This window comes from Belonocnema kinseyi, chromosome 8 (genome assembly GCF_010883055.1).
Source record: "Belonocnema kinseyi isolate 2016_QV_RU_SX_M_011 chromosome 8, B_treatae_v1, whole genome shotgun sequence".
Taxonomy (NCBI): domain Eukaryota; kingdom Metazoa; phylum Arthropoda; class Insecta; order Hymenoptera; family Cynipidae; genus Belonocnema; species Belonocnema kinseyi.
Genome location: NC_046664.1, coordinates 119689501 through 119713963, shown reverse-complemented (window position 1 = coordinate 119713963; position 24463 = coordinate 119689501). Strand labels below are relative to the sequence as shown.

General features: G+C 34.3%; 1 protein-coding gene across 1 annotated transcript in view; it reads right to left on the bottom strand.

The window, feature by feature from the left end:
* The window catches only part of LOC117178298 (dachshund homolog 2), a 1316001-nt gene that overhangs the window by 833122 nt on the left and 458416 nt on the right, over positions 1–24463 (bottom strand). Inside the window, exon 5 of the mRNA XM_033369665.1 lies at positions 1772–1848. Within this exon, the coding sequence (XP_033225556.1) occupies positions 1772–1848 (77 nt within the window). The remainder of the gene's footprint in view (positions 1–1771; positions 1849–24463) is intronic.

The window sequence follows — 24463 nt, the reverse complement described above, 5'->3', positions numbered from 1 at the left end:
AGAAGGAAAAGAGTTCACAAATCCTGTCCCATCTCATATTATGTTTATGGGCAGGTACAAAGGGCAAAGCATGCCCCTTTAATTTATTATTATATTATCCATTAAACAGTGAGAGGAGCACTCCATCAATGGCCGTGGATCTAATTTAGGAATCAAATAAATCGGACCATCCGGCTAGCAGCACGCGTGTATAGCAAACAATATTCGAGTTAAAAAAGCTTAATAATTAATCATTTACTAAGTATAAAAGAAAAAAAATCCCCTCGACAAAAATATAATTATTAAGAACAATGCAAAGTGATACATATCAGCGTTGATAGGGCGGGGTGCAGGTGTATTATGTGCGCGCTATACAGCCCTGAACTGAGGAACCAGAAGATGCGTGCTACTGTGCTTCAAAGCCCGCCTGCTTCTTTGAATGTACCTCTACACTTCAATGAAACAAGTATCCTCACTTTGTCATTATTAATCGAAAGTTTTTATATGGTGTTAATTATTATCCTTTTGCAAACATTAACAGCTTTGGCTCGTTGCCGTAGGTACAATAGTATTGAAGATAATTTTTTGTCTTAGAAACTACTTTATAGCCACGCTTATGAAAATATTTAATTTTTGAAAAAGATAGAAGTTGCTAAGGCTTTGAAGAATAAATAAAAAAAATCGAAATTTTCTAGGCAAATTTAACGATACAGGAGCTTCTCAAAGTTGACCTATGTTCTCGACGTGCATTATTTCTGTGCTTTTCGGCAAATAAATGATGACAGCTCCTCATCACATTTTTGCACAATAACCATTAAGCATGCAATCGATAAAAAAATAAAGACACAGTGGCATAGAATATACAGTTTTTTTGTGCCATTTTTTTTCTCTGAGATATTCACGCCCAAACTGACCGGACGACATGAAAAAATTAGAGAGTAGATTAAACTATTGCGGTTTTTAAACCAGATATTCAATTTACCTATTTTTATAAAGACAATTTTTTTATTTGCCTTACTAAATCTTAGTGGAATCGTCTAAACAATGATTTTCAATTTCAATAAATTAATATTTTGAATGGTAATAACAAAATTTAAAAACTACACACCAATTACTAGCTCTTTCTTACTGGAAAGTTGGGTTTTACCATAAATATTGTAGTTTTTTTCTTCTACCTATACAATTTTACAGTTTACATTTTATAATAGAAAGTCTTTTATACGTATTTTGAATCATTTCTCATTATATAAATAAAAAATAAACCATTATTGTTATCAATAATCTAATGATTATAACTAATAGACTGGTGCCTCGTATGGAATACACATCTATGAATTCACTTTAAACAATCGCCTTTTCCTGAGAAAGCTTGAATTCAGAAACTATTTACACTATATAATAATAAAAATATTAAAAATAAATTATTTATGTTTTCTAAGTCTATCTACGTTAAATATGATATATATCAAGCTTATTTTGTAATATTTTTTAGAAAAAAAAACTTACGTTGAATAAATAATTATATTAAAACAAAAATTGATAAATATACTCAATAAGTTTCCTTAAAAATTTAATACTGATCATTTCTAAAAAAAACTGTCAAATCCCTTGACAATTGCGAACTGTAGACTATTTTGAATTGGAAATTCTCGAGGCAGCCCACTGTGCAGCGGGAAAAAGAAACCCCGAAGGTTTCAATTTTACTCCGTGTGTGTGTAATATAGTGTGAATATATATATATATATATATATATATATATATATGCATGTATGCATGAATATAAATAACTTACCATTGAGCGAACTAGGATTCCGTGGTTTACAGTCTAACGCTAATGCCCTCTCTGCTTCACTTCTCTCGTCCTTCAGCCTGCAACAAAGGTTTGAAAAAGAAAAGACATTAATACAGCTTATGCAACCAGTTTGGTTTTTCCCAATTCCTGTGAAATCAACTGTTTTGCGTTCACTCCACAGGCGTGAAAAGTCGTAATTTTCGTACAGGTGTTGGGAAAAATAATGAATAAAGCTTCAAATATATTCTTCACGCTCCAAACTGAGTTCAACTTTCCGTGCTGATTTGTTGCTACATTCACCAAGGATACTAGACGAAACAGCTTGTTCAGAAGTATTTGTCGTTCAAAAAAATAGTCATAAATATCATAAACGTCAGCAGCAGAGTAGTGATTCTAAAAAGCGATACGTTCTGGGATAATGGGACGTGACACGTTTCGTGGGCCATTTTCCCTGAGGAGAGGAAACGCAAGACGTAGAAGAGGTGGAGGCTTCCATTCTCTTTAACGCGACCGTAACTTATGGCTCGTAGACACTGTATTTCTCTCTGGCTCTTTGAAAGCATTTTCTCATTAAAAAATTAAAGCGCGAGAAGGGAAAAGAGGGAAAAAGAGGGTGGGTAACTCATTGAGGGGTGGGAGAACGTGGTGCGATCCGGAATGGTTACGAAAATCGAGAGGGGGAACTGGGAGGCAACGGTAAGTGCTCTGCGGCTCCCAGATGCGCCCAATATTATGTTTAATGATATTAACTTCTTACTTAATGGTCCACGGTCCGATTCGAGGTGCGAAGAGCCCCATGCCCGCCACGAAAAATGGTAAAAAGTATACCCCCGAGAATAATCTGCAAATAAAAGGGACAGAAGAGTCACAAAGAAAGGAAGGTACTCGGATGAAATTCTAATCGCCTTTGAAGGATTCTTTTTTACATTCTCATCAGAGAAGGTATTATATTTGTGTAAAATTACTCCCTCCCACAGTTTTTGTCAAATGTTCACGTTTTGAGACCCCCTGAATCTGAAAAACTGGTTTTTACGAATGTGTATGCCTATATGTCTGTTTGTATGTATGTACACCGAGAAAAATCCACGATTAATTTTGCCTTAAATTCGAGTCAAATGTACTTGAAAACATAGTAGCTTTAAGACACATAGACATTTTAAGTTAATTTTACTGTGTGTCGGAAATATTTTTCACTATCTCCCAAAAAGGTAAAACTTCTATCCCATCCATGTGGTATATAAAAGGTTTGTTAGTAAATCGTGCCATGTTTTTAATGCAATATGCTCGTCTTACATGGTACTTTTGAATGAGCAAAAGGTACATTCGATGTTGCTTGGTACCTACGCTTACCGAGCAACATGGTACTTTTGACTTTGTCGATTGGAAAAATGAACAGTAATTTGTTCGTACTGTCAGCTATTTTACACATTTATTTCTAGTGCTTTAATAGGTAGAAGTATCTTTCTTCGATAAGGAACATGGTAATTTATACTATTTTAAGAAGCAAAATATATTAATTTAAAGTAAAATTTCCTTTTGCTCTACGCAATAAAATACACATTGTATATGTTTATATTTACATTTTTTTACTACAATTACTCTTACATAACACATAAAAATATTAAATCTAAACGTCTTAATCATAAATTATTATTTTCTAACGCCAATTCATCATATATAAACGTATACGTCGCTATGGATCAAAGTGAAATATGGATCACTGTCCCTTTAGGAAATTGACCCCAGACGAAACACTTCCATGTACTCTCACCTTCATCCAATATTTCGAAGGCTTGAAAATGTTCGTCAAAGTAAGCAGCATCGATTTTTTTGTAAATACCAAAACTTGGTGAACTTCGTGTAGGTCCATTCTGTGACAGTATTATAATCACAGAAAGTGGCTTTATGTACTAATCGTTGTACTTCAACCACTTCATCACCATTTAAGTACTTCACTAGGTAAGCATGATGAAAATGATTCGTAGTTTAACAGGGACGAAAGAGCGAATATCTTTGACGGTCCGTTAACATAAACCTCAACTCTGAATAAAACAATACAGCCTAGGCATCGTCGGTAAAATACCGTAAATTGTCTGGATAGAGAGAGTTATGTAATATACCGTATTAAAGCATCGAATTTGTAACACCATAATTTCTATAAAGCTTCAATAATTTACTACACTTACCTTAAAATTCTCACCTGCGTTTCATTCACATTCACTATATAAGCAGATTTAATGTTTTGTCACATGTCTTATTTTGACAAAGCCAAAAAAAAGTTTGGGAATCGCTGTTCTAGTGGCATGAACATGACGGATTTGTGAAAAATACCATGAGAACAGTTATATTATCTCTCAGGCCATACGGCACACTGTACCACGTGAAATGGAGTTGGATTCCGTAAAAGAACCGGCAGCTTGTCTTTTGAGACTATGTCAATTAGACTGCGATTTACATTGAAAAGTACGAACGCCCGAGATGTACAAGAAAAAATTCACTGTGTCAACCGAGGGGAAAAGTCGGATATTAGCCAGATTTCACGACCGGCGCAGTACCACGCCAGTTGTAATTCATAATAAATACCAGTACTGCCTGTTAGTACTGTGTCAACCATCGGCATAGTACTGGTTTACTACTGCCTCAGTACTGGCTATCATTACTGGTAGAATACCGAGGCAGGAATTCCGCCAACGGGGGGCGCCATACAGGTTCACAACTGGCCCAGTACTGACCGTCACCTTTAATGAAATACCGGCACAGAAGTTCCGCCAACGGTTGGCCTGATACTGGTAACTACTGGCGCAGTACTGATACATATTATTGTTAACATACTGACACAAGGGTCCAACCAACGGTTGGCATCATACTGGTCTACTACTGGCCCCTTACTGACCTTTATTACTGGTGTAATATCGGCACGGGTGTTCCGCCAACGGTTAGCGTGATACTGATAAACTACTTTTACAGTACTGATACGTATTACTGGTAATATACTGAAACAAGAGTTCTACGAACGACTGACACCATTCTGATTTACAACTGGCCCCGTACTTACCTTTATTACTGGTCTCATTTCGGCACAGGTGTTCCACCAATGTTTGACGTGATAATGATATACTACTTTTGTAGGTCCGATACGTATTACTGGTAAGATACTGGAACAAGAAATCAACGAACGGTTGGCATCATACTGGTTTACAACTAGCCAAGTACTGACCATCACCACTGGTGCAATACCGGCACAGGAGTTACGCCATCGGCTGGCGTGACATTGGGTCGACTACTGGCGCAGTACTAATACGGATTATTGGTAAAATACTGAAATAAAAGTTTAACCAACGGTTGGCATCATACTGGCGTACCACTGGCTGAGTAGTGATATGCTTTAATGGTGAAATAATAGCACCGGAGTTTCCCCAGCGATTGAAGTAGCAGTGGCCACACACCAACTGCAAGTGCTGATTGACAACCGACATAAGAGTTCAGTCAGTGGTTATCGTGATACTGAGTCTATTACTGGCGCAGTATTGATATGTATTACTTGTCAAATACTGGCATAAGCGTTTAACCAATGGTTGGTAGCATACTGGTGTACTACTCTCATAGGAATAATATTTATTACTAGTGAAATATACTGACATACGAGTTTAACTAACGATTGGCATCGTACTGATTTGCAACTGGCCCATTACTGACTATTACCACTGGTGTCATATACACACAGGAGTTTCGCCAACGGTTGTCGTGATACTGGATCTACTACTGGCGCAGTACTGACACGTATAAATGGTCAAATATTGACACAAGAATTGAAACAACGGTTTGGCATCATACTGGTGTACTACTGGCTTAGGAATGGTATACATATCTGGTGAAATACTGGTACGGGCGTTTCGCCAGCGATTGGCGTATTTCTTTGTAATTTTCACTAATTGTATTCAAAATTAGAATTGAAACAATTTTCTTTAAAGAAAAATGGTATTTTTATTGTGAATTTTCGAAACAGAACAGTTGCTCATGTTCCCAAGTACAGACAGCCGGTGGTTCGCCCAGTATGGCAGAACGTTGGCTGCACGATCGGGGCGGTACTATGCCAGTAGTATAAAAATAGACTTAAAAAAACACGTCTATAAATTTTGTCAGGGTGTTTTGCAATGTCGAGAAATTAACTATACAATTAAGGTGAAAACATTTTTTTTCTATTACTTTTTTTGAGGAAAACATTGCATGTTCCACCTTCATGAAAAATTATGATTGTTGAAAAAAATTACATTGGATGTATATCTTAATCGTTATAGAATAGTCTAAAACAACTAAAAGGCAAAACGTTACACGAAGGCTTAAAGAATATTGTTATTAAAAAAATTGTTGCCTCACGTGGTAAAATTTCTAAGTTCCGTCGATACAAATTTTAAATGCTTATTAAATGTTATTATCAGAACTTTTTAAATGGTATAAAACGCGAAAAAATAAAATATTTCTCGAAGAAAAATTGTAGTCGATTTAAATAATTTATTTAAAAATTATTTTATTTATATTTCGTGAACAGTTAGTTGATTTTATATCTATTTGATGTCGTTTGATGATAAAAAGATTAACGAGGAAAAAGAGTTAAAAAATTTTTGTTTTAACTTTTCTAAACTCTAGCTTATGAGGATGGCTTTTTCATAGAGTTTCAACTTGTCGTTTTAGCACAGTGGTTAGCACTCCTGACTGCTAGGTGATAGATTTAGGTACATAGATGTAGGTTTGAAACCCCGTAGCGTTATAAATATTATTTGTAATTTTATGTGTAAAAGTGTAATATATGTATTCATTCTAAGCATTGCCATTAACATGTATTGACAAAATACTCGCAGTCGATTATTATTTATTTTTTAAATACCTTTTTTGTTATATCTTTAGATTATAGAAACATTGGGTGTTAAAATTAAACAAAAAGTTTGAAAAATATATTTTTGTAATTATAAATAATATTTGGACGATATGCAGTCGTATGATGATGAATGGATGGTCTTTAAAACAATTAAATAATTATTATCATTTTTAAAATTGATTCCGGAATTTTCGTAAGCCAGCGGTTCGACAGTACTGCCTCAGTACTGGCAGTCAGTACTTCGCTAGTACTGAAAGGCCAGTACCTCCCAGAATTACAAGCAACTACTGGCATAGTACTGGACCAGTACAACCAGCCAGTATTGGAACTCTGACAGGCGGCACTAGGCCAGTACTGGGCCAGTGGTGCATTTCTACCTGGTATACCTTCGTTATCACATGGAGCCTGACCAGTATCTGCTCAGTACTAATCTGCAGTAGAGGCCCAGTCGTGAACTTCAGTGCTGGCCCAGTACTACAGGTCAGTACCTCACCGAGTTTGCAGTATTGGTTCAACAGTACAGAACATTTTTATCATTAGGGGTTTTACCGGTATAAAGCCAGTAGTCCTGCCAGTATTCTAACAGTACTGCGCCCGTACCGAACTCCAACCGGCGGTACTGACGTGGTACTGTTCCGGTGGCACATTTCCCCCTGGGAAGAGGAGTCCGGTACCTTCTCCTCCGGGATTATTTACCATGCGAAAGGAGAAAAGTACCATGTCGAATAGGCAAAGCAACAAGCTTATAAAAGGAAAATTATTCTATGTAAGATAACACTTGTTACCTACGTTTACGGGAATTACTTCCCATGTAAATAATCTTTCTGACATTTTTTCTCGGTTTCTACCGCTATTTTTTCAGAGATTTTACACACAATGCGAATAAATAGAGAAAAGTGCATTCTTACACAGGAAGAAATAACAAATTTCTTGTTATGAAGTACAATTCTGCACAGAGTCTTCTACCATATTTTCATATAATTACATTTACTATATGAGAATAGGGTTTTTCACTGTTTAAAACGCAATTTTCATGTGCATTTTACATTTTGAAATAGTGGGTCCTTCTTTTTACCATGTGGCATTGTAAAAACTACAACGTTCTTCAAATATATTTTTCTCCGTGTATTTATGTACGTATGTCCTAAACTATAGGTTAAGTTTCTTAGACAGCCATTTTGGATAAAAATTCAAAAAGTGAGCGAATTTCTAATATTTTGAGACCACTTTTTCAAAATTCTCTGTACAGATATTCATATTATTCAAGAATTCAAACAATTTATCCTGATGACTTTTTTTAAAAAACCACAAATTACCAGAGTTAAAGCACTTACAAAATTCCAAAAAATACACGAAAATGAAGATTTAACGCCAAATTACGCACGATAAGAAAAAAAAGCCAAGAGAAAAAAATGCTTCTTTTTTAATGTCCTACACTGAAAAGAAATTGTTCTTGAATCAAGAAAATGTTACTTGACTCAAGTCAATCGCAGGTACGAATGGGGACGATAGAATATAAATTTGTTCCAAATAAATAAATACTTGCTACGGTATGCTTGGAACAAGCGTACATTTTCTTAATCTGAGAAAATATATTCTTAGATAGAATATCGCATTTTATTATTCTAAAACTTTACTGTGTTACTTCATATAGAGATGTATTCAAATGCAGAACATAGTTCACTTCCAAGGAATCATTTATAATACACTTCAAGAATATATTTTATTAATCTAAGAATATGAAGTATCAGATCAATAGAATTAGCCGCAACTGAACACTATTGCTCAACGAAAAAAAAAATAATTTTCAAAATTATTGTTATATAATCTTCATTTTTTAAATTATTTAAACACGTAATTCTCGCACACTGTTACTTACAAATATAATCGCACGCTTAATCGCTTTAAAAAATAGCACTTTACGAGGATTCGAAACCTACCTAAACTCCTTTACTAATTTCCTAACCGCGCGCTCTACCGACTTCGCTATCGAAGTACTTGCATCTCTGTGACAAAATCTCGAGTAAGAATTTCAAGGCAGCGTCGAACGAAATCGTATGGTGAGCCTCATCCATCTTCAAACTAAACGTTGTGGAACTCAATGTTTCTTTTAAGAAAACATCTTTCTGATGATACTTAAAAATTTTCGAGAGACTTTAATATACCATTTTTTATTTATAAATATTTTTGAATTGAATTTTACTTCTTTCAAAAAAGGCTCTATACTTTTTTTTCTTAATATATTTAAAAGTGTTATAAAATATCTAGAAGTAATAAGCAATAAACAAAAATTCTCCATAAAATGCGCAGTTTTCAATTTATCCAACTCTTTTATTGTATATAAAACTCTCTTACTCAATTATTAATGAAAAATAAAATTTCTTAAACAATAATATAAAATATGTGAAAAACCGAAGGAAGTTTCACTTATTTAACAAGGGACTTAACACTTGTTGTTTCTAAATATTTAAAACGCTTAAAAACGACCCGAAGGTAATAAATAATAAAGAAAAGTTGCATGTACAAAAATTCTTTAATAACATAAATGACAAAAAATAATGTTCTGCTATACGAAAATTTACATAAACCACAAAGTTTTTAATTTACCGAATGCTTTGATCATACATTGTTTACTAAGATTTGAATATGGAATTGCTTTCTTAAAAGAACAATTTAAAATATGCAAAAAATAATTGAACTTCACTTATTTTACAAAGGGCTGCATACTTTTTTCTTTAAAAGTGTAATCCGCTTAAAAACGATCTAAAGCTTATAAAAAATTAATAACTTTTGAGTTGAAAAACGCTTTAATAACCTCAGTGACAAATAAATATTTTCTGATTTTTAAAAACCTCTGTAAAACGCACAGTTTTCGATTTATTTAATTCTTTTATAGTATTTTTTTAATTCAGTTTTTAATTTAAAATAACAATTTCAAAAAAAAATAATAATTTAAAATATGTAAAAAAATTGATCGCTAGTTTAAATATTACCCATTTAAAAAAGTTCTCGATATTTTATTTTTATCTCAAGTATAAAATACTTCGAAATCGGAAGAAAAAAGAATTCTGTAAAGAAACGTTTAGTGCAAGAACTTGCAGGTTAAAAGTGATACGGTCTCATGGTGGTCGGATGAAAAATATTCATTTGCTTCCTCCTTGCATTCTCAATTATTTTATTTGAAAAAATTTTAATTTTCAATTTTTTAATTATACTTTAATAAAATAAAATGCATGCTTCATAAACTTTTTGAAAATGTTATTGAATTCTTTTTCCTTAAATATTTTGCTTTATAAACGCATAACATTTTTTTTAAATTATCAAGAAAATGTAATAATTGTATTTGTAACCATTTTTTAAAGCTTATAACTTTGTTTTATGCTCTCATATATTTATTTTTTATTATTTACAAAAATGTTTCACTGTTAAAAAAATTCGAAATGATTTAATTTTAAGTAGATTAATACATACAAATAATCAGCGAAAAAAATTATAGACGCAGTACATTTATAACCTTTTAACAATTTTAGGAATGAAATTACTTTTGAGTCTTGCATAATTATTTCAAAATTTAAAACATAGCAGATAAATAATGGAAAATCCTAAAATTACATTATTAGGCACTTGAAAAAGATCTATCAATTTGTTATAAATCACTTTTTGATAGGATTCGTAGTTTTCGTTTTAATCGTGAAAAACATCAGTAACAGTCAACAAAAAAATCCGGCCGCTGCGTGGACATATTCTCATCACAACTTTTGTCTTTTAATTTATTTTTCGTCTCGTGTCTACAAGATTATCATAATAAACTGTTGGGTTTTCTCTAAGAATCGAAAAATCAAATTTCGACAGAATAAAAAATAATGGAAAATCCAAAAGTTTCATTTTTTCATTCAACAATTTCACAGTATTTCAAAGATTCCCAAATGTATAAATGTGTTAACAACAACAAAATTTATACATAACACAATGCTGCTGAAGGTTGGTGACCTTAGCATAAAACACCAACCAGCTATGACTCTCGGTTAAAACTAGCCCCCCCCCCCCCCTATTTAATCAAATTTTTGTGGGACTGTCGTTGTAACTTTATAGATTCTCCACCCTACATGCTTCGAGAGACACTTTTAGTGAATTATTAGGAGATGAAGCAATATGGCATCAAAACTGCGATGTATATCAAGATACGGTAGACAATTCAGTTGACAAAGTCTGGGTCACTAAGGTTAGGGATATAATTTAGAAGTTAGAAAACGGTAAGGCTGCTCAGTAGACCGTATGTATAAAGTTTAAATCATAAAGAAAACATTGGAAATGAGAAAATTCAGTTTATGGAAAAACGACAAAAGTTGCAATGAAACGTTTAGTAGTAAATTTTTTAAAAAAGAATTCGCATTTTTTTAAACGGGAGAGTACATTCATGGGAATGATATAAAATTTCAGAGATAAACTCGAGTGCGATGCACGAGATACGTGGTGAGAATGTGTTCGGTGAAGTTAAAGAAGCTTTCAAAAAAGAGAATTCACAATCAGCAAATTACTGTGTTCGATGCTTTCACCTCCAGTTTAAAAAAGTATGTGCACAAAGACCGAGCGGGTAGCGCGAGTCAAATGCATTATCGAGTACAAAGCGCGAGATAAATATATTATCAAGCGCGAAGCACGAGAACCAACAGTCGCGCGATGACTTCGAATTTAGCTAGATAAACTTACGCGTGAAACTCTCATTGAAGGGGGAAATGGTTTCCACTGTTTTTACCTTCGGGCGTAGGGGTTGTTCAGAATTTCCTTCCGCTAAAGTAAACCACCAGTCTGCGTACTACCGCAACATTAAGACAAAAATCTTAACGATTCTGGTTTAAAAGTTCGTTGATGTTGAAAAAGCTCCCTTCTTTATGCAATATAGCGAGATATGGGATTAAAAGTTTGCCTTAGCTCGCCGTGTTCTTGCTTTCCAGTTAATCTTGGACTCTTCAGAAATACGATTCCTTTTTTCTTGTCAAAAGTAATCCTAATCTCTTGAATTGGTTTTTTATAGAGCATGCATGACATTAGGTTTTACATTCTTTGTAATGTTCGACGAATTATGCTTTGGGAATTATTGTCAGAGGAGCTTAACAAAAATGGGCCCCTAAGCTGAAATTATCTTGTCTCTATAAAACTGCTAGTTCTCCCCCTTCGCGCTCGGTCTTTGTTCTTTCATCACATTTGTACACAGACGTTTAAAAATTGATGGGAAAAGCATCAGCAACTGTAATTTGGTAATTGTGAATTCTCTTTTGTTAAAGCTCCTTTGTCTTTAAGGTACACAAGCTCATCACGTATCTTGTGCTTTGCACTCGATTTTGTCCAAAACGAGAGCTTTTCTATATTATGCAACACTATTATATCAAATTTGTATTACTATTATATCTGTGCCTCAGCCTGGGATTGCCAATTCATATATTGCAAAATAAAGTATAAATATTATTTATCATGATTACTGTAATATTTGGTCCTTATTGTGCATTACATTGTATTCTCAGCTACCATGAAAAATGTGCATTTCAATAAATTTATAGCATTGCAATCCATAATAATATGCATTTGTATTTAATGAAATAAAATTATTTATTGTCTTATTTTAATGATTAAAAAAAGTGTGAATCCATTTTAAAAAATTTGTGTGAAACATTTTGTTGTAATTTGGGTCGTTTTTCCATCATTTCAATTTCAAAAGTTAATTTTATTTCTTTTAAACTTATTTTTATAGCAGGCGTTTATACAAAATTTGGGGATACTTTTTGGTTGAATAATATTTGGCTTTTCATTTTTTGTCATCTCTTGTGCGGTTGTTAAAAAAAAAATATTTTTATTTTAATGCTATTCTTTACGATTAGAACAAAATCTACGCATCCTATAAAAAATTATGGATAATGAAGATAATGAAGTCATTTAAATTGGAGGTAGTTAGTTGAACTATCTGCAATAATTTACAATTTGAAGGAAATATGTGCTTCTTGTTGTCTTCGTACAAATTGCGATATTTGAAGTCAGTTTTTATATAGGAAAGAAGTGCGAGAGCCCAGCGTGGTGCCGTTTTTTCAGGGGATCGTCCTCGGTTTTCCTCAACCCGACCTACCCAACTTGTGCCTCCGAGCCTCACTCTGGTCTTCAAACCCTTTCCCTGTGTTGAGGAAAACCGAGGCCGATCTCCTGAAAAAACGGCACCATGCTGGGCTCTCGCACTTGCTTTTCTATATAAAAAACTGACTTCAAATATCGCAATTTGTACGAAGACAACAAGAAGCACATACTTCCTTCAAATTGTAAATCATTACAGATAGTTGAACTAACTACCTCCAATTTAAATCACTTCATTATCTTCATTAGAACTGAAGATAGTGCGGTCGCATATTTATTCACAAAAATCGAACAATTATCTATATTTTGCAAATTTTTCGACGGCAATCTGTTCAGAAATGTTTAATGTACCACCATGAATTTTTTCAGATTTTTCCTATTATTTTTTCAATGAAAAACTGTGCTTCAAAGTTCACTGTTTTTAAAAGCTATCAAATTTCCTTACTTTTCATCAGATTTTCAGATCTGTAAACTACAAATAATTTTTTGGAATATTACTTTTAGGCTCATTAACATACAACATTCGCACCTTTAAAATCAGACCTTTTTCACTAACCTACCATTTTTTCTTCACATACTTATTGAACGTCAAAACCAGAGGACTCGAATTTTCTCGCCGATAGTATATGATACCCCTGGTATATGGAAAATCCGTGCAGAAATTGTCCAACTTATTCCCAAGTTCCGATCTGGGCCTGATCGGATTTTCCACATATGGCCACAAGGGGGCAGACGGTGTGGCTCGCATCGAAACCACGTCGGGTCGGGTTAGGTTAGACAAGATGATGTCAACTTCACTATTGTCGTCGTGATATTGTTCTGTTTAAATCGGACTTAAATTGCCAAGAGAAAAAAGTACATTGCGGGTTCGGAAGCACATGATTGTTAGTGAGATTTTTTATAACCTCAATGAAGACTAGGATAAACTTCCGAAAAACGTTCACCTCCAAATAATTCTAAAGATCGTACACCTATGTATTTTGACGCGCTGATCACGGAAATGATAATGAAAATACTGAGAAATTTTATTTTCAAGGTCAAAACTGAAAAAAACTTTTAAAAAGTCATGTTTTTACGTTTATTTAATTTAACAATAAAAATTTACAAGAAAGTTTTAGATAAAAGTCGTAGATATGTCAATAACACGCATTTTATGTCTAGTATGTGATACCTTACGACTCATAGTTTTCGAGAAAATATACGACAAATATGAAAAATTACAGCAATACTGCGAAATGTTCAGCAGGTCGACTTAAAATGTATGAAAAAATCATTAAAATTATAATATTATAATACCAATATGTATTTTTAAAAGATCTAATAATTGTTACATGTTTTTGGAATATTTTTAAAAGATTCTTCAAATATTTATATTGTCAAGGTCGAATGTTAGTGACTTTGGAGATTAGAGATTTCGGACTTCATTTGTTCCTCTCAAACTGTTTAAGTACTACAAATAACCATACAGAGAATTTTTTAATCTTTAAAAAAATGGCCACAAAAATTTTGAAAATGCTCTAATTTTTTGAAATTTTGTCCAGAATAGCTAGCTAATGAACTCGTCCTTTATTTGTAATTCCTTATAAAGTTTGCCAAAGGGCAATCTAATCGGATAATTTCTTCAAAAGTTAGCGAATTTACAGATGACAACGACAACAACGACAGACAAACATCGATGCAAAAACTATTTTTTCTGATTCAGGGTGCCACAGAACGTCGAAATTTTATGGAATCCGCGAAAGTGATTTTTCACATAAAACCAATACCTTCTCATTATGATAGGAACGTGAAAAATGTTCAAAATAATACCGAAATCAACATCATTTTTATATGCAACAAAAATGATACCGAAAAATAAGATCAAATTGATCCGAGTGAACAGATCATTACGATCTCCAGAGTCAAATGATTGTTGGAGCAAATTTCTTTGCAACAAAATTGATTTTTTTTAATGTGATAAGAATAGTTGTCATGTTGATCCTGCACCAAGTAAAGAGATGCGAGACATAATTGAGAGGTCTCTAGATGGCAATAACAATTTTCACTAGATGCATTATTAGTATTATAATGTACACTGTTAGAAAAATCTGCACTTGATTTAGTATACATGTAATGAAAAAAAGAAAATTAGTACATGAAGTTTAGTATATGCGTATACTAAATTCAGCGTAGATGTATACTTAATTGATTACACGCTTATAGTAATTTTACTGTACATGTATAGTACAATGAAACTCCAAAATAGGGCTCCCCGATATAGTCGTTCACAGAATTTACGCCACGCTGCAAGTATGAGTAAAACGTGCTTCAGGGGGTGCGCGGTGTGTGTGATGGCCTTTCCGGTCTGAACGAACAAATACGTTTTCATCCGGGGAGGTTCTATATCGAGTTTGTCTCCACCTACCGTCAGCCCCAAAACCCGCACAGTATCGAGGTTTCATGGTAATTTTAATATATGTATATAAATGGTATAGAACTGATAAATTTTAGTTGGCCCTTTCGAAGAAAGTTTATATAAAAAGTTTTGATTCACAGTTTAAAGAAAACAATGAATATAAATGAAAATGTGTATAAGTTGTTTTACTTGTCGGATTGAAATAAAATCTTTTTTATTCTCAACTTTCTCCGAAAGGATATAAATCTTCATAAAAGCACCTTCCTCTTCTTCCTCGTGAACCAGCGTTTTAAAGATATTGTAGATAGATTGTAGAAGATATTGTAGATATTGATATTGCAACTTAATATAGTAAACGCGTAATGAATTTGAGTATAGTACATGAACCATGAAATTCATATACGTAAAAGAAATTCACTGCACACTTTATAAATTTAGTATGCATATAACTTCATTCATGAAATGCAGTATGCGTAAGCATACTAAAGTTACAAAATGTAATTAATTCAATCACAGAGAAAACGAAATATAAAGTCTACATCGATTCCAGGTGAAAGATTCACCGTAACAAAAATTAACCTTGCCGGATAAACTATGAATGATTCAATGATAATTTACAATTTTTTACCTTGCCTGGATAATCTTTAACCTTATAATCGCTCCATTTTTATTCTAGATGTAGCGAGTATTGCGACGCCAGCGCTATCTACCGTCGTTTAACTTCATTAAATTGAAGAGAACTGGGGATTCCCATCTGTCAATTGCTTTTTAAGGTTTTCGTTAAATCATGTTAAATGAGTTATAATTCCTCTACAATAATCTAATCGTACATCGATTCCGTGTGAAAGATTCACCACAACAAAAATTAACCTTGCCGGATAAACTTTACATGAATCGAATATAATTTACAATTTTCAACCGTGCCTGGATAATGTTTCGTCTTATTATCCCTCTATTTTTGTTCGCAATGTAGCGAGATTGCGATGCTAGTTCTATCTATCGTGGTTTAACTTCATTAAATTGAAGAGCACTGGGGATTCCCATATGTCAGTTGCTTTTCGCGCTATTTGCTAAATGGCATTAAATAAGTTCTAATTCCTCCACAATAGTCTAATTTATTTCGGAGGGGATACATCAATCAGAACAATTTGTTTTCGTATTTTCTGTTGCTGATTGTAGAAGTGTTACCGAAAATTTCTCATTTCATCGCGACGCACTAGACGAGATCCGAATTATTCTCCTAGCCTCGGTGAAACTTTTGCCGAAATATGTTTAATTTTTAACCGTTTGCAAGTATTACCTGCAACAAATTCTAAGTTTTGTTTTTTCTGTGTTGTTTTAAATCTGTTGTCCCGACTTATAGCTCGAATTCACTCATAATTGGCCGTTTTCCCATTGCTGCGAAGGATGCCGTAGCAGGCAACAGCTTTTATTCCATCGTAGGGTAAACTTTCGCCAAATAGCAAAAAAAACTTTATCAGCGGGAAACTTTACATGCAACAAGATTTAACTTAAGTTTTTTCTGTGATATCAGTAAGAAAATTTGTTTTTTAGTGTTTTTTTTTTGTTGCTGATTCTACGTGTTTTACCGAAATTTGCTCACTTCATCGTCACTCATTAGGCGAGATCAGAATTATTCTCCTAACCTCTGTGAAACTTTCGCCGAAATATGTTAAATTTTCAACCGTTGCTTGTCTTACCGGCAGCGAATTTAAACTTTTGTTTTGTCTGTGTAGTTTTAAATCTCATGTTCCAATTTATGGCTCGAATTCACTCATACTTTGCCGTTTTCCCATTGCTGCTAATAAGGACGCCATAGTAGACGAGAGCTTTTATTTCATCACCAAATAGCATGTACACTTTTACAGCGGAAAATTTTACGTGCAAAAAAGTTTAACTTCAATTTTTTCTGTGGTAAAAGTATAGGAAATATAATATGTCCGTGCATATTAAAATTTTAAAAATTTATATGAGTGTATATATCCACCTAAAACAGACAATAACCTCATTAGTAATGATCATAATATTTTTGTGTAGTGTCTGTCATTTATTGTCATTTATAATTAAATATTCAAAGTATAATTACATTTAGTTTTTATAAAGAAACATTCAGAGTCATAGATATAGTAACATATCAATGTAATGATTTTAAACTTTGCAAGTGCAAAATGTAAGAAATACACGATTACTGTCGATGAATCTAAATATAACTTTATGAAAACCAAATATAATCATAATTTAAAGCTTTTACCACAAATTAAAGAAAATAACAAACAATGTCAACCATATAACGTTCATCACTGATGAGGCTTTTGCCTGTATGGAGACGAATATGGCGCCGCGGTAGGGATTGTAAAAGTACTCCTTAGTTAAAAATGTTTACGCATAAAATCTATGGAGGTTGGAGGAGGCTGATACTAATATCGTATTTTTTTATAATGAACGTGCACGAATTTAGCCCTTTTCCATATTCCAAATATAAAACATTATGAATTTATGAGCACGCATTCAGCGGTAACCGACCCCCATACCGTAAAAACTATGGGGAAACTATTGTTGCACATGGTAGAATTTTTTTGCAATTCACGGCAAGCTACCATAAATTATCGGTAGAATGACCGAGAATGTCCAAAAATTGTACACATTTTTGTACAATGTAAATTTCCAAAAATTACTAAAATTATACAAATTTTCTAAATTTATCACAATTGATCATATTCATTCTAAATTCATACTAAAAAAAATAAAGTCTCAAGCATTCATCCAGTTTCTATCAAAATTATCGTTTTCATCAAGGGGGTTGGGAAATTCTTACAAAGCGTGTATTTTCTTAGTATACAGTAATACAAGAATCTGGATTTCAGTAGAAAAAGGCGGTTGACTTTCAGATGTAACCAAAAGGATCATTCGCCAGTTGAAAGTCAACTAATGATGATAACATGGCTTTAAGTAACGCGCTTGGTTTAAAGTCAGCTGCTTTATGAACGTAAAATGTACTTTATAGGTTAATTTAAGACAGAAAGATTGTTGACTTTCCGTCAACAATTGCGTGTGAAATGAAACTTATAGGTTAATTTAAGTCAGCTGATTGTTGAAGTTCATAACATTTATGCGCAATCGTTCAGTTATTAGGAACATGAAATGAATATAAAATTAAAAATTAAATAATTTTAGGAAATCCATTTTTTTTAAATGTGAAAATTGAATAAATTATTAATTTATTCCTTATTAATCAAGTTATTTTATCCTCGAAGTCGATGAGATTAGTAGAAGAAAAAAAGAACTTAATGACACTAAACAAGGCACTTATATCCATTTGAAGCTACGAGGTATAGAACGTGAATCTTCAATCCTTTTTCATATATTTTTTATCAACGTGATACGGATAAGGCCAATTTTCACCTGAGATGTTGGTTTGATGATGAGGAACGTAAAAATGGGTGTCTGGCAGGTGTGAGTACATGCGTTTACCGGTAGGACCTGCCAAAGGTGCGAATTTTTGACAGTTAACTAACGTGACTCGGATAAGGTTGAAAATTGGTTCACATGTAGGGGCTGACATTAGAAATATCACCTGCGCATTGCCAGGCACTTACCTGGGTGCAAAAGTGTTGTCCGGCAGCTTTGAAGTCGCTGGATATTCAGGTGAAATTTCTTGAAATTGATTTTACAGGAAAAAGTTTAAAACAAAAGTTGGCCCACTCTCAGAGATGCATATTTTCATTGTTATATCGTTTTTTGATAAAATTGAAATATTTTGAGAAAACTTCGATTAAAGGAATACCATAACAATAAAAAGCCGTTTTTCTTGACAACAAGTGATTTTTTCAAAAATTATTAGAAGACAAAAGGTACTCTATTACAGGTGTACTCCAAGATTAATAGGAAGTATTTTATCAAAATGTTAATATTTACCAAGTTATTCACATTTTTTCTTCTTTTTCCCATTTTTTCTATCACCTGATGTATCTTTGGCAATTTAAAAGAAGTTGTGCTGAAAATTAGTACACGAATAGAGTAAGTCTTGTGCAAAGAATTGGCGTCAGCCACTTTCAGGTAGAACAATAACTTATTCTGCTATACATAATCATAATCAGATTTACGTTCTCAGCTTCTCATTATCGTAGAAATTTGTGATAAAAGTGAATATTATTATAAAAATTAAACAACGAAATTGCTTTACTTTTAAATATCTATTATTTATTATTGTAAAACTTTACATTTTGCCGTCGAGATACGTTCGATCTTTATTACCGTGACGAATGTCAAGTTTCCCGGACCCAGCGTGGGGTTGTCTCATATTTTTCGATTGTAATTGGTGTAGAGCAGCGATTCCCAAACTTTTTATGCACTTTCTGGGGATTGGCAGGGGCCCCACCCTAAAATTTTTTCACAATACTGGAACCCAAGTGAGACACTGGACGCTAGTCGTTCGTGCTCGGTTGCTTGCTTCGCTGACCTGGTTGACCTTCGCTGAGTTGGTTAAATATTAATCAATAGAATTGTAATAAGTTCCTTTAGATTTGTTAGATTAACAAATAAACATTAAAAAAAGGTAGAAGAAGATCGTATAATAACTTCAAGAGTAATCGCACTTTTGTTGCATTCACAAGATTTGTAAATATTTCATTTATTAGTTCGGATATTAACCGATTTTCAAAAACTTTGTTTTCATTTTCTTTAAATTATATCACGAAATTCACTCAGCCAATTAAAATTTAATTGAGCTAAGTCTTTATAATTTCAGTTATTGCAAGTTCATAACAATGAAAGGGTCATTCGTGGTAGGTACACGAAAGTCGAGGAAAGTAGCCTTCTGCTCGCAGCGGGGAGCCTGCCTCGGCCGGCGGCACTAGTTTGGGAATCGCTGGTGTAGAGAAGCGATTCCCAAACTTTGTATGCGTTTTCTATGGAGCGGCAGGGCCGCCACCCTCACATTTTTTCACAATACCCTGCCACCAAGGGGGGACACCTAACTGCTTCACTGCTTGGCACACCATGCTTCACGCGAGAGAATTAGAACCGGTTGAGAAAAATTAAAATGTGTTAATATGTTAATAAATGAAATTTTAATTAGTTGAGTCAATTTCCTTATCTAATTTTAAGCAAATGAAAAGAAAGTTGATAAAAATCGGTTAATAACTTCAATGCCAGTTGACAGTTCTTGTAATTTTGCGTGTTCTTAACGATATGCTTAATTACTCGAAATGTTAACCGATTTTCATCAACTTTTTTTTCATTTTCTTAAAATTACATCAGGAAAATGATTCAGATAATTAGAATTGAATTGAGCCATATCTTTAGGATTGTAGTTATTGAAACAGCCTTAAATCTCATGACAATGAAAGGGCCCTCATGGCAGGTGGGGGGCTGTTGAGTGGCTGAGCCTGGGCTGGCTTCCCCTTCGGGGGTTTCCCACCCCGGGGTGGCATCCCCCTGCCGGCGGCAGCGTCATCGGCCGGCGGCACTAGTTTGGAAATCGCTGGTGTAGCCGGGTAGCTCGGTAGGCTCCAAGGCAGGGTCCCCGTTGTGAGCATGGGACTATTTTTTTTGACCTAGCATGAATGCCTTTCATTGTTCTGAGATTGAGACCTGTTACAATAACTGAAGTTATGAAGGTATGGCAATTAAATTTAAATGAGCTAAATCAATTTCGTGATTTAATTTTAGAAATATGTAAAAAAGTTCATAAAAATCGGTTAACTAAATTTGCCCAAGAAAATACATTACTGGACTACTTTGCAGAGTAACAAAAGTTCAATAACTTTTGAATTTATTAACCGATTTCTTTCTATCTTTTTCTAATGTTCTCGTCATGGTCCAGAAAATCTATCGCTGCATATTAAAATTCGCTAATAAATATTTAACTGAACTTTCCATTTTTCCTAATCGGCTCTAAGTGTCTTATAATGGGAAGGTCGAGCGCGACAAGCCAACACATGTCCGCCTCACAGGCTGTCAAGTGTTCCCCCTTATGTTTAAGTATTATGAAAAAAATTGAGGGTGGGGGCCCTACCGCTCCCCAGAAAGAGCGAAAAAATTTGGGAATCGCTGGTGTAGAACGATTCCCAAACTTTTTTGCAGTTTTCAGGGAGGGACAGGGCCGCCACCCTACCATTTTCCCCCCTCTACTAGAAACCAAGGTATATACTTGACTGATGGTCATGCAAGAGGTTGTATGCGTCACGCGAGAGAATTAGAACTGGTTGAGAAAAATTAAAATATGTTTAAATATCAACAAATTAATTTTTAATTAGTTGCATCGATTTCCTAATCTAATTTTAAGCAAATCAAAAGGATGTTGATGAAAATCGGTTAATATCTTCAATGCCAGTTGATAGTTCTTGTAATTTTACATGTACTTAAAGATATGCTTAATTACTCAAAATTTTTACCGATTTTCATCATTTTTTTTTCATTTTCTTAAAATTACTTCAGGAAAATTATTCAGATAATTATAATTGAATTGTGCCATATCTTTAGGTATTTAGTTATTGAAACAGCCTTAAATCTCATGACAATAAAAGGGTCCTCATAGAGCAGCGATTCCCAAATTAGTGCCGCCGACCGAAAAGGCTGCTGTCGGCAGGTGGTCGGCATGGTCATGAGATTTAAGGTTGTTTCAATAACTACAATCCTAAAGATATGGCTCAATTCAATTCTAATTATCTGAATCATTTTCCTGATGTAATTTTAAGAAAGTAAAAAAAAGTTTATGAAAATCGGTTAACATTTCGAGTAATTAAGAATATCGTTAAGAACACGCAACATTACAAGAACTGTCAACTGGCATTGAAAATATTAACCGATTTTTATCAACTTTCTTTTCATTTGCTTAACATTAGATTAGGAAAATGATTCAACTAATAAAAATTTAATTTATTAACATATTAACACATTTTAATTTTTCTCAACCGGTTCTAATTCTCTCGCGTGAAGCATGGTGTGTCAAGCAGTGAAGCAGTCAGGTGTCCCCCCTTGGCGGCAGGGTATTGTGAAAAAATGTGAGGGTGGCGGCCCTGCCGTTCCTCAGAAAGTGCATAAAAAGTTTGGGAATCGCTGTCATAGAGGGAGGGCTGCCGAGTGGCTGGACCCTGGGTGGCATCCCCCTGCCGACTGCAGCCTCATCGGTCGGCGGCACTAGTTTGGGAATCGCTGGTAGGCATTACAAATTCTTCGTGGTGCATTTTTCATGCAGTTCTATACTCGGAAAAATGCACCACGAAGAATTTTTAATGACCATCGAAAAATATGAGACGACCCCACGCTAGGTCCGGGAAACTTGACATTCGTCACGGTAATAAAGATCGAACGTATTTCGACGACAAAATATAAAGTTTAACAATAATAAACAATGGATGTTTTAAAGTGAAGCAATTTTTTTTGTTTAATTTTTAGAATCATATTCACCTTTATTACAATTTTCTACGATAATCAGAAGCTGAGAACGTTGCTCTGATTATGATTATTTATAGCAGAATAAGTTATTATTTTACCTGAAAGTGGCTAACGCCAATTCTTTGTGCAAGGCTTACTTTATTCGTGTACGAATTTTGAGCACACCTTCTTTTAAATTGCTAAAGATACAGCAGGTGATAGAAAAAATAGGAAAAGTAAGGGAAAATGCGAATAACTTGATAAAAATTAACATGTACACCAATTTTCAACCTTATCCGAGTCACGTTAGTTAACTGTCAAAAATTCGCACCTTTGGCAGGTCCCATCGGTAAACGCATGCACTCACACCTGCGAGACACCCATTTTTACGTTCCTCATCATCAGACAAACATCTCAGGTGAAAGTTAGCCTTATCCGTATCACGTGCCATTCACGTTGCGAGCCCACGGTCTATTAAATATTTGTGCATCACCGCATCGCATTTCGCGCACGCCTTTCTGCCAGCACAAATTGAATTTCAGAGCACGCGAATGAAAATCATCCCAAACTCAACATACCTGTCAGTTAATTATCATATTACTCGTATATCAGATACGAGACACTGCACTTAAGTTCCATTTCTGGTTTAAATAAAGTGACTAACTTAATTCAATGCAAAAATGAAATTCATCTACATGTAAAATTCATCATCTTGTAATACTGTGTACCCATCTTCGGCTCATGCGCGATCATCTGCGATTGTCCCGCTTCCTCCCTTTAGTGCATAACATACTATTAAGCCTCTAAACCATACAGGGAGTTAAAAACGGTCAAAATGTATCTATTGATAAGCCTATTTAACATGAAATATGTAGTATCGTGGAAATGGCGCTTTATATATTCAGAAGCATGAAGGGGAACTAATACACTATATACTTTAGTTTTCAGACACCTGTAAATGGACGTGATTAGAGTATGATAGAACTTCCTAGACTAGAGAAGTTCTTTCGATTTTCTGATCCCAGGCAAGACAGTATCCGTACGTCAGATTGTCGCGACAACTTCATTTCGAAGCGAAAATTAAATTTTAATTGGTTATACGAGTCGATTAAGGCAACCGATGAATATCTTGGTTCATCCCTAAGTTTCTCTTTCCCAACCTCCCTGTGCACCCATCCCCCAACCCGACACTCAATCAATCTCTCTCTCTCTCTCTCTCTCTGTTCCTCCATTTCTCACTTTGCTCTCATGGCGGGATCTCCAAAATCTCTCGAAGAGAAGAGAATCGGTTCGCTTAGAAGTCGCCACGCTGCAATAACCGACAACGAACCGGAGGTTATTAAATGTGTAATTAGTTGAATATTACGCCGAACGTCGCGGCGCTCACGCTACCCACGTTCGCAAGTAACCGTACATGCGTTCTCATTTGCGTACATATGCACCCTATACACTATATGTAGATATGAGGAGTAAGACTATACGGTGTTAATATGTTACTGGTTTCATTATCTGTACGCCTTCTCCGCATCAGTCTCGCGTCTTCACACGAATAATTAGTGACTCCAGCTATATGCTGCACGTCCCGATAGAGCCTATATACATATTCGCGATTTCGTAAATGTCACAATAAAATGAAGGCGAAAATAACGATAATAATCCTGTAGTAAAGAAAACCTCTATTCCTTAGTATTAAACATATTAAAGTATGTAAAATTCACTGAACTGAGATTACAATAGTGGTGCAATAGTTTTTCACATTTCTGTGGCAGTCCTTACATTACTACATATTCCCGCTTAGCGATGAAGGAGTATTTTTAATATATAACACCATTTACAAATCCATTTTTGAATTAATTTACAGATCGCAACTCGTGTAATAGTTTAATCGTCTTGCATGCTTAGGTTTATGCTGTTATCCGTTCGA